Source organism: Rhopilema esculentum, chromosome 5 (assembly GCF_057945365.1).
Source record: "Rhopilema esculentum isolate cy_ngs chromosome 5, ASM5794536v1, whole genome shotgun sequence".
NCBI lineage: Eukaryota > Metazoa > Cnidaria > Scyphozoa > Rhizostomeae > Rhizostomatidae > Rhopilema > Rhopilema esculentum.
Genome location: NC_142819.1, coordinates 9981420 through 9992243, shown reverse-complemented (window position 1 = coordinate 9992243; position 10824 = coordinate 9981420). Strand labels below are relative to the sequence as shown.

The following is a 10824-nucleotide window of genomic DNA, read 5'->3' as shown; positions in this document are numbered from 1 at the left end:
TGCTAACTGTAATAAAGATCTTATTGAGTGACCCTTTGATCTGGCGTAGTGGCTTCAAAGGCGCGGGTAAGGGCAACTCTTACCTTTGATCGCATAGCTGAGTGTTACTCTCCGGGTGGTTGGGTAGAAGCTTGAAGATATCTTAGTATTTCATGACAGGTATGGATTAAAAGAGCAATTGATTAGCAAAAGTTATTGAACCTGTTGGAACCAAGGTAATACGGATGCTCAGAAATCGAAAATAAACACTTACTAATCTGGATCAAGCCATTGCAGAAAATGTTGCAGGGAAAATGAAGAATATTTTTGTGTTTCTATGGACCTTATTGACTTTCAGCCTAATATTACACATTAATGGGAATATATACTTTCCGGAGCTGTACGAGGATGACTTATACAAGCCGGCCAATCTAGGCCCATTTCCCATGTCCTACGAAACAACAACGAAATCGAATACTACATTGGTGCAATGGAGTATTACCGGCGATCACTTGCTTGCGACTGCCGGATTTTCTGAAGACAGTGGCCCGAATAATTGCGTCATTGCTAAACTGAACTTCAATGAATTGAAAGATCAATGTAAAACAATTCATAATGCAATCCTGATTGACGATTTTAAGTACATTTTATCCTTACAATGTAAATCACGGAACAGAGCGCTACTCGTGCGCCTAGCCGATAGCTGTAGCACTGAAGCATCCGATACCAAATGGGAGCTTGTGTTTACGTCTTTTGATAATAAAAGGGAATTGCGTTTAAATCGCATTGGAAACCGGACCGCCTCCGTTGTTGTTTGGTTGAGAAACTCTCCGTTTTATTCAATCATTCACGCTAACAAATGGCCTCAGTCAAAGATTTCTCTGGAGAGCAACCTTGTTATGGGGGATCTTCAAAGTGATATCAAGATAACTGACGTGCAAGCCTCATTCAGCACATTGTATATATTTTCAGAGAGTTGCCTTTACTTTTGCCCGCTTGGAGCTTGTCGTGAGATTGAAGCCGTTTCAGATAGCTGTGTCCTTACACCAAATAACGAAACTATCAGTGGCCAAATGCATGTGGTTCTAGACGGCGAGCGATTGATTGTCCTGGATAAATTCGTACCGTTATCAACAGAAGCACATTCATTTCGGGGCTACTTTTCAATATATTGCACCGGAAAGCTTTCTCTACGTATGTTTAAATGTGGTGGCTTTCAAGTCCAGGATATTGTCATGACTTTCAATATGATAACAAGGAACCCTGCATTCTATTTTCCCTGCAGTGTATCAACGGAAGGGACGCTTATTGCTTGCCTGATTCTCGGGGAGCCGCGCATTTTCGATATCAGTGATCGAAAGTCGGCCTATCCCATATCTGCATTTACTGTTTCCGCGTGGAGGCTTGGTGTTGCTATAAATCGCTTCGGCTTTGCCTCTCCAGACATATTCTTCTTTGAAATTGTGCCTACGCAAACGGCAGACCCTCGTGGATTTATATTCAATGTACGTTCAGAACTGCAACCAGCTCTTATTGCGTCGAGACTCTTATACCCCTCGCTCGCTACGAGCATTACGCCTGCCGAATCATTTCTCCTCGTCAATCATCAAAACAAAGATATATGGCTCTTTTCGCATGGCGGTCGTATCTTTCACCGAGATGGAAGCAAAGAAAGCTCACTCAGCAGCGATTTTGAATATGCCGACACATACAGCTTCTTTATTGCCGATAGTTTCTCAGCAGCAGGAATAAACCACAACTTCGAACACCCTTTTGCGTTCTTTTCGCCTAACCGAGACTATTTTGCGTACCTTTCGTACTATCGTTCACCCTACGGCGCATTTTCGGCTTCAGCAATTACAGTGACAAAGTCGAATGTCGCTGATCTACATTCTATTGTCAGTATTTCGGATAAGGTGTTCGTCATTCAAGCTGGTATTGATCCGAAAAACGAGCTGTTGCTTGTTGTCCAGGAACTGTCTACCAATTACTTAACTCTTCAGCTGTTTAAAATATCAAGCATGGCCCATTTGTCGTATAATATGAGTGGGATTTTGGCTCAAGCAGAAATCAAAGGAAGCTGGTCCTGGGACGATTTCGATGCCACCGAATCTACGCGAATATGGGTGATCTATTTTACGAGTGACAACACTTTCTTCGTTGCTAGTCACAATGACGGAAATATTACGACGACTCTTATTCATTACAAAATAAAAGAAGATTATAGTCTGGAAGAAAAGGAAAAAATTGAAATTCCAAATTGTCTTGTTGTTACAAATTATAACGATTATTTAAGCTCGCAAATTTTTATACTTTGCGCTGAAACACCGCTGAAGAATATTGTAAACCAGACGTATCACATCCATGTCATGTCTGCATTGACTCACAAAACAGTTTGCACATTGAGTATCGATCACAAGTTTGGAAGTTTGCTATCCAAATATGACGATCTTTTCGTTACGAATATTCCGCTATTCGACTACAGCGAGATCGCGCAACGTCTCGTAATTTCGTTCGAGAAGACAGTACTTATGTATGCTACAGAGAGCTGCCCTTTTCGCCTGTTGTACCGGTTTGACCACACCGATCTCATTGCTGGCATCGGGACTATTCACATGGGGCAAAGCCAAAAGCCTTTTGGGATAACATTTGTAACCTACTTGCAAAAAGTTGATTTAATCGGCGATTGCATTAATGGATATGGAGTAGATGCTGTCTTACCGAGAAACTACTTTTGCTCTCGTTGTACGCCCGGTCATGTAGGTCTCGGTTGCAGCCCATGTCCGGCAGGGTTTTATTGCAGTGACTACAGCATGTTGCAGCCTAGCGGCGCATGCCCAGAAGGATTCTTCTGTTTAGAAGGAACATCCACCTCAAATCCAATGGCTGATGTCCTCGACAAAACCGCCACTCCACCTCATTTGTGTCCTGCAGGTGCTTATTGCCCAGCAGGGACTGCCTTGTCAGAAACTAACGACGAGGCAGCAAATGCTCCGCAGTCTTGTATTTCTGGGTACTACTGTCCGCTTGGGTCAGTTAGGCCTACGCAGGGAAGGTGTCCAGAGAATGCAACCTCGCGTCCGGGTAGTAAGATACTAAGGGACTGCTTTTGCAAGCCACATTTTTACGGAGATGCAATGACCAGGTGCATACCTTGTTTGCAACAGGGTATTTGCATTGGCGGTGGAGGCAATTCTACTAATAGTTCAGCCATGGTTGTTCCACCTGGTTATTGGCCGGACAGTCCGGAAAATTCAAGGATTCTCATCAAGTGTTACACAAGTATAACAAGGTTTACCCCTTGCAAAGGCTCGTTATGCAAATTGACTTGTAGAAACAAAACCAGCCCGGACGAAGAGAGGCAATGTGTTGCAATATGTACGGATCCGTGTGTCGTTGGACATGGAGGTCGCTTATGCTCCAAATGTGAAGAAGGGTATTACAGAAAAAGTCCCTACCATTGTGCACCATGTGTAATGGGACTTAAGCAGACAATATGTCTCGTGATTGCTGTGTCAGCCTCGATACTGGTGCTTACATTCTATTTCATGCGCAAGCACAAGGCAAGCGGTAACCAAGAGCTGATTCATACAATCGCCGACAGTCAAGTACTTGAAGTGCTTATTACGTTTTTGTTAGTTCTGCTCGGGATATCTTCAACAGCAACAGTTGTTTTCATGGTTTTTATTGTATTGATCGTTTATCTGCAGCAGCTCCGCTCTCCACCCTACGCGACAATGATATTTATTTTCTACATACAAACTACACAAGCTCTTCTGCAAGGTAACTTCGTATGGCCGTCGTTTCTCGCGTACCTTCTGCAGTTATTCGAGATTATGTACGCCCCGGTTCCCGGCCTAGCCTGCTTGCCAAATATATTCACCGGGAAGCAGTTGGGTTGGGAAGGCGCCTTTGTGCTTATATTTACATTTCCATTGTTTCTCGGTAGCCTTATACTGTTCTACATAATAGTAACTGGTACTGTACAGAAGAAGCCTGTTTGGAAGAAAGCATTTCTTTCTTATTGGCTTCTACTTTCTGTTCTGCAGTTCCCACTGGGCAATATGAGTCTTGGCACCTTGAGCTGCAGGATAGACCCCGTGACAAGATTACGTTATATGTCATCGCAACCTTGGAAGGAATGCCGTATCACGTCTTTTATACAAATTTTTGGAGTATTTGGACTTGTGTTATATTTTCTTGGAATACCATTCACCTTGCATTACTGGTTTTGGAACAAAGTCTTTCCTGATCCCCTAAACAAGGAAATCGGCCACTTATTATTACCTGGTGGTGTTCCAACGCACACTGTACCACATGTTATGTTCATCATCTTTTTAACTATTCGTTGGATGATGTTGTCTGTCATATTATCATTTATACCAATAGACTGGGGCTTGCAAAGACCATTAATTGTGACATTGCTTGCTGTAAATATTCTTCTGGTTGTCCAGGTTAACCCATATGAAAATTACTATCCACGACAGCCGGATGATCTTGACTTAATAGAAAAAAAATGGTTCGATCGGCTTTGCTGCACTCTCACGGGCAACTTTCTCGATCTGACGTCACTAGTTGCCATTCTCATATCATACACCTCACTAGACAATCGGGACAACTACGCCATTCTGCAACTGAAATCCTTTGTCATTGGACTGGCGAACCTTCTTATCTGCCTCTATTTCATTGTGTTTGTTTTGCTTGAAGATCGACTATCTTTGTTTCCTAAGACTTCAAGATTTCTTGGCTGGATTGAAAAACTATTAATGTGCAAACAGCTTTGTCTGAAAAACGATTTATCTGACAATAAAGATAAACAAAATCAACCAGCTGCCAGCACGGTTCTTAGTAAAGCTGGCGTTCCGCAAGATGTTAAAATGAAACTTGAACCTTAAGCAATTTTTGTATTGTTGTTTAAAGTTTTACATTAAAATGTAATCTAAAATCCAAGAATCAATATTTTTGGTCATGTATAAAGCTTTTTTATAGTTGTTATTAGTACATCTCTACCTGGTAGACTGCTTATTTACCATCGAAGCGTTGTTGCCATGCAACCTTCCTGTTAACCTGTTAATATCTGTGTTTTCAGGCCGTTGGTAGTTTAGACACACCTGAATATTAATCTTGGTAGGCTTTTCTTTAGCAGCGTGCTGATTCTAAGGTTAACTGCATTTCAAAGAGACATTTTTTTAAAGGCATTGAGTCATGATAAAACGGATTGGGTATACCTAAGGACCAAAATCCGCTGAGTCATGATTTTCATGACTGCGATGCTATTGGTTGATCTGGAACTGGTCACATGAACTCAGCTCGTACTGATGGACAAAACAATTTTCATCAATAGCAAGTTGTTAACAATGGATGCAAATATCACATGAAACAGCAGCGATCACGCCGTAACCAAATGACCCCTTATAGAGAAGGCCTATTTACCATGACTCAATGCCTTTAATGTTCAAAATGTCCGCAATCTATATCTGCACAGTGATGCTTAAAGTTCATAGATGTTTTCTCACAACCCGCCATAAAAAATTTAAGCTTTCCTGGGTTTACTATTTGGAGGTTTATTTAGCATTGCTTATAAGAACACGAATAATCAAATTTCAACTATAATGGTTTTTTGGTTTTTCATATTTATCGTAGGGCAGGATTTGCATCGTTGAATCTGAGTCTCTTTTAACTTCTATGTTTCTTCTTAATCAGCGAATTATTTTAGCAGTAAGAGCCGTCTGTGTCCATCGATACATAGCTTGAACCATGTTTTACGATAAATTAATAATTGGTATGGAATAAAAATAACACACTCAATTAGTTAAAGCCTGGAAAAGGCATAGCGAGAAAAAGTTAATTTTCTAACATTTTCGTTTTTAAAAATGCGTGGGTTGTTTCACATCAATGTTAAGACTTTCACAAAATTCAAAGCATTTGTTGATTGTCACTATGCACAAGACATATGTTGTTTTCGGAGGCCTTTGGTTCTCAAACTTTTCTTTCTTGTAAAATTTCCTTACCTAATGAATAACGACGTGATTGACAATATTCAGTCTCCATTATACTGTCTCATCTAACGTATCATAAAGGGAACGCAGCAGTTGTCAGAGTGAAAATATAGTTTGCCTCTTATTATATTATATATGTATGCAGCAAAACTAGATGATTAGTTAAAACAGCAAATATCTAAGGAAATTGCTTATTATCCTGTCTAGCTGGTTATAAGCCTGTCAACATGGCTTTATCTTCTCTGGTTTCTAAGTTAAATTCAAAAAGTAAATCCAGTTTACAATTTATTTTAGCTTAAGTTAGCACAAGTTTAGCAATCTGTAAAATAATGTCCTAGGAATGTGACAAAGGTAACGTTAAAATACTCTCTCTAACGTCTCTTTTCACCAAAACCTTATTCACCTTCATTTTCAGTAATGTTGACTTGAAAAGGGCTACCAGCTACTGGCTCCCCTTTCCAGAGAGCCTCGATTGAGTGTAAGCCTGATGTACTGGGAAAATATGTTGCTTTGTGGACGTTGCCTTCGACGCTTTCGATTTCAACAGCAACCTCATTTCCATTGGCATCTTGAACTTTGCATGTAAAACTGAAAACGTCTTCGTTATTTGAGGTTATTTGAAATGATGTTGCTTTTCCTTTGACACCCTTAACTAGGCCATCTCCTTTAATGCAATATTGGTCTTTTGCTTCTACATTTGTCTCGATATGGTGTGCTTCCTCTACAACGGCCTCGCTCTCAGTCACAAAAACAACAACTTCTTCGTTCATAATGGTTTCTTCCTTTTTGCCTTCGGATGTTGCCTTTTCTTCGTTATCTTCCTTTTTTTCTTCTGAGTCCTTCCCATTTCCTTCTTCTTGACCTTCTTCTTCATCTCCATTTATAAGCTTTTTCTCATTTTCAGTTAGTCCATCTTTATCTCCCTCTTCACTACTTTCATTTTTACTTTTTTTGGATTTCTTTTCTTCCTTTTTTTTCTTTTCTGGTTTTTCTTTGCTTGACTTTTTTCCAAGCCCACATATCCAGCGACTTCCCTCTTTCTTTTTACTCTTCTTTTCGTTCCTTTCCTTCGTCTTCTCGCTGTCTTCCTTTAATAAATTTTCTCCTTCCTCTGCCTCCTGTTCATCTTCTTCTGCTGCTGCATCACAGTGATTTTCATCATTTTCTTCTTCCACTTCTTCTACTTTTTCTTCCGACTTTTTCTCTACTTCTTCCTCATTCTTCACTGAATTCTCGTCTTCTACATGATTCTGATCTTGACCTATGACGTCACTGCTGGCCTTCTCTGTCTTGGTATTATCCACCGGCTCTTCCTCAATCAGTTGCTTCTTTTCCTCTTCTTGCCTATCTCTTTCGATTTCATTAGAACCATTTTGGTCTTCTTCTGTTTCGCTATCTTTCGGCTCTTCGTAAGTATCACTAGCCCTCTTTGCAGCCGCCGATGTGCCTCCCCCACATCTAAGATATAAAACGCAACAATGAAACTGCTTCTACTTACTTAGCAGTTAGATTCATTTAAACCAAAATTATTATTTCAAGCTTGCAAGCTTCTAGCACTGATGATTTTTAAAAATATTTCTCGAAACAATTGCCAACCAAATATGGTTAGCGTTGGTATTCCTGGCTCCGTCGTACGTCTACAAGGCATTCCTTCAACTAACATCTGTGGAAGTAAAGAATTGCTGTTCCTGCATTTTCTAAAATTCTCTTATAAAGCTATTCAACGACTATCTGTATTGTAAAGCATATGATTGCGAAAGATAGTCAAAAACAAAGCAATACGACGACGAGAATCTAATGTAATTTTCAAAAGAAATTAAATTTAAAAGGCTCTTTATAATGTTTTAAGTGTTTTCAAGCGCTTTTTGTGGATAGTTTCTATTTCCTTTTTATACCTGAAATAACCCCTTAAAAAGTGTTTTGAAAATGAAATTACGCCCCTTAATACTCTTCATCCAATTCATTTTATAAAGTGAAAAGAAATGATAAAGATTCGTAGAAAGAAACACTTTCTTTAAAACATTCGAAGTTCGTAAACTCACATAGCTCTTCACTAGCGTTATCTTTAGTGTGAGAAGTTGATTAAATATATTATATTAATAATTACAGAAGTAAAGATTAAATTAAGTATATCATATTAGTTTTACAGAAGCATGGATGTCACAGACCTATCTATCTCCAAAGAACTCAATAAGAACAAAGATCTAGCTGTTTTATCCTGACATCCAAAGTCTAGATGGAAACGCCCTGAACGAGGATAATGCTTTTGAGTCCGTATGTATTCTTTGCCATGCTAAATTCTTTATTGACGAAAACACAATTGTTGTGTACGCAAAAGATGGAAAAAAATCTTTAAATCTAAGTCTGTGTAAAACAAACGTTGTGTTAATCTTCTTGTACATGCCAAAAGAAAAACTTGTGTTCTTTGATTAAAGAATGCAAAATGAGCTGTTTGGAAAGAGGTATTTGAATGTAGAGTTGTTTGTGAAGCGAAAAAGGGCATGGCCATGTAAAAGTTCATTAGTAGACATTCTGTAGCTTTTTTATAATCAACGACAATGATGTTGTCATGAGAGGAATTGGATCTGCAGGACCTCTGTAAAAAACACTCAATCGTTCTTCAGTCACCTTTCAGTTCAGCAATGAGGCGCATGATAGTTTTTCAATTGTAAACATGAAATATGCTAAACCTATTATAATTATGGCTGTAACACGTCAAGTTTAATCTTCCAAAAGCGTCTCTTCTACAGCCAGTCTACACAAATTTGAACAATAATGATCTACCGAACCTGAAACCAAGTAAAAGGTTTATAGACCTTTTTCTAAGTGGGTTTGATACTCATTCACCCAATTGCAGAGCGAAGTTGAATCATGATTATTTTTTTCGATAAAGTAGCTTGTGGTTTAAAAAACTTATTCACACTAAATTCCAAAACTTGAATTCAAAGCGTGCGCCGTGAAATGCGGCAGCATAAAATAAAGCTTTTGTGACCTGAAAACTATGTCGACGATCTATTAACAACAATATAAAATGTCTTCTCACCTTAGTTTCTTTAGGATGTCTCTCATTTTAAATCCCAAATCAGAGCATTACATTTACACAGATCAATAGTAACCCAAACTTTCCGTCAAGATTACGAGAATCTGTTAGCAGTCCTGCAGCTTGTATTAGTCTTAAGGCGTTCCCCGAATGACTAACGGTTGTTGCACTGCTTAAAACCGGGGGTCCTGTTCATCCGACTTCAGAATAATGATTTCGCTGAAAACCAATATCAAACAAATACAATACTTAGTACAAGTTTTCTGATGGTTTCTTTTTATTGCTTAACAATAAGGATTCTAAACATGTGCTCAAAGCCAGTCGCCTTAAATTGAAAACACACATGATGCTCGCGTATTAAGCATTATACTGTATTGCATAAATCAAAAGAAGAAATTCCGACACATGTCTTTGTGTTTGGATTTAAACAATTGATGATTAAAACGCAATTGGATGTTTTAGAAGTGTAATGAAAGATCTAGTGGATCGTATAGATTGTTTTGTACAACATAATGCAAAATGAATGAGTTTTGCAATCAAACATTGCAATTTCCTCAACTTCCAATAGTACACATAATTAATGTATCATGAATAATCAAAATGACGTTGATGCTGTTAAGCTTTATCTCTTTCAAGCAGGTGATCTTTTTTTGACATAAGTATATACAAATATCAATAAGAGAGTAGTCAAACAATGTCGAGCCTTCATAATCGCTCAGTATGGCACAAAACAGCACTTGCGTTTCCAATTTTTAAAGATGAAGTTTTCACGGATCGTAAATCAGATTAAATGCTAAATGATACGAGTTGCCATCTCGGTGCCACATTTGAATGTTTCAGAGATCTCAAGAACAACTAACGGCAATAATCTTCAGAAACACTAAATGTCTTCATGGAATAAGTATCTCTTTCCATACAATCGAGATTTCTCTCCAGTACTGCATGAATCAAGCCGAAGAGAATCAGAGTGTGTGCTGTCGATGGGATGGGTTTAATCATGAAAATGATGTGCGTGGGTATTTATAGAGTAACGAAGTGTGACGTCATCAAAGATATTTTTTCAGAATTTCTTAATTTTGACCACATAATCTGAAAGAACGAGATAAAATACCTCTCATTGTGCAAAATCAGCTAGATATGTTCAAAATTGGGCGAGATATGGCCAATGAAAGATTTCAAGTTTGCTAACGGATTACTGTTATTCTGGCCTGGTTCATTAAGTTATGAACCTAGATCAAATTACAGAGGTTTGATGAGGCAAGAGCCTGTTCTAATGTGGCCATATCCTAGCCAATTTGTATCACCTTGCACTGGTTTTGCATATTTTGAGGTATTTCATGATGCTCTTTAAGGTTTCGGGATCAAAAGTGAAAAATTCTAAAAATATATTTTTGTTACGTCATCACTTCGGTAGTCTATGGAATGTCAAATTGATAAAGACTTATTGGTTAAGCTAGTTTTTGACCCTATTTTGGTCAATACGAATCAATCAAGTGGGATAATTCCCTTTCATTGGTTTGTGACATCAGCAGTTTTTTACTTCACTTACAATCTTCAATCACCACTAGCCAATGGCAGAAAGAGCCTACATAACCTAAACAAATAACATACAAAATAGACAATTTGCTCGTGACCAGTTGGCGATCGATTCTCCTAACTCTTGTTACAGGTACTCCTTTGAAAGACGCCGTTAAGTTCTGACATTTTACTTGTAAAACGCTTTTAAATAGCAAATTTAATTCATCAATTTCGATCACAAATAACGAAGAACTATCTAAGTCCTATCTTGTATTCCAATTTATACTG

General features: G+C 38.5%; 2 protein-coding genes across 2 annotated transcripts; one reads left to right on the top strand and one right to left on the bottom strand.

Moving 5' to 3' along the window:
* Positions 1 to 92: 92 nt before the first annotated feature.
* Positions 93 to 5955, top strand: LOC148960267 (uncharacterized). Its single transcript, XM_089116194.1, has one exon. The coding sequence runs from the start codon at positions 294 to 296 to the stop codon at positions 4872 to 4874; it is 4581 nt and encodes a 1526-aa protein (XP_088972320.1). The 5' UTR covers positions 93 to 293; the 3' UTR covers positions 4875 to 5955.
* A 136-nt stretch (positions 5956 to 6091) lies between these two features.
* LOC135689473 (uncharacterized) lies at positions 6092 to 9163 on the bottom strand. The gene is made up of 2 exons (XM_065206710.2): positions 9022 to 9163; positions 6092 to 7436 (listed from the first exon to the last, which is right to left on the bottom strand). The coding sequence occupies exons 1-2, from the start codon at positions 9045 to 9047 to the stop codon at positions 6374 to 6376; spliced, it is 1089 nt and encodes a 362-aa protein (XP_065062782.2). The 5' UTR covers positions 9048 to 9163; the 3' UTR covers positions 6092 to 6373.
* Between the last annotated feature and the right edge of the window lie 1661 nt (positions 9164 to 10824).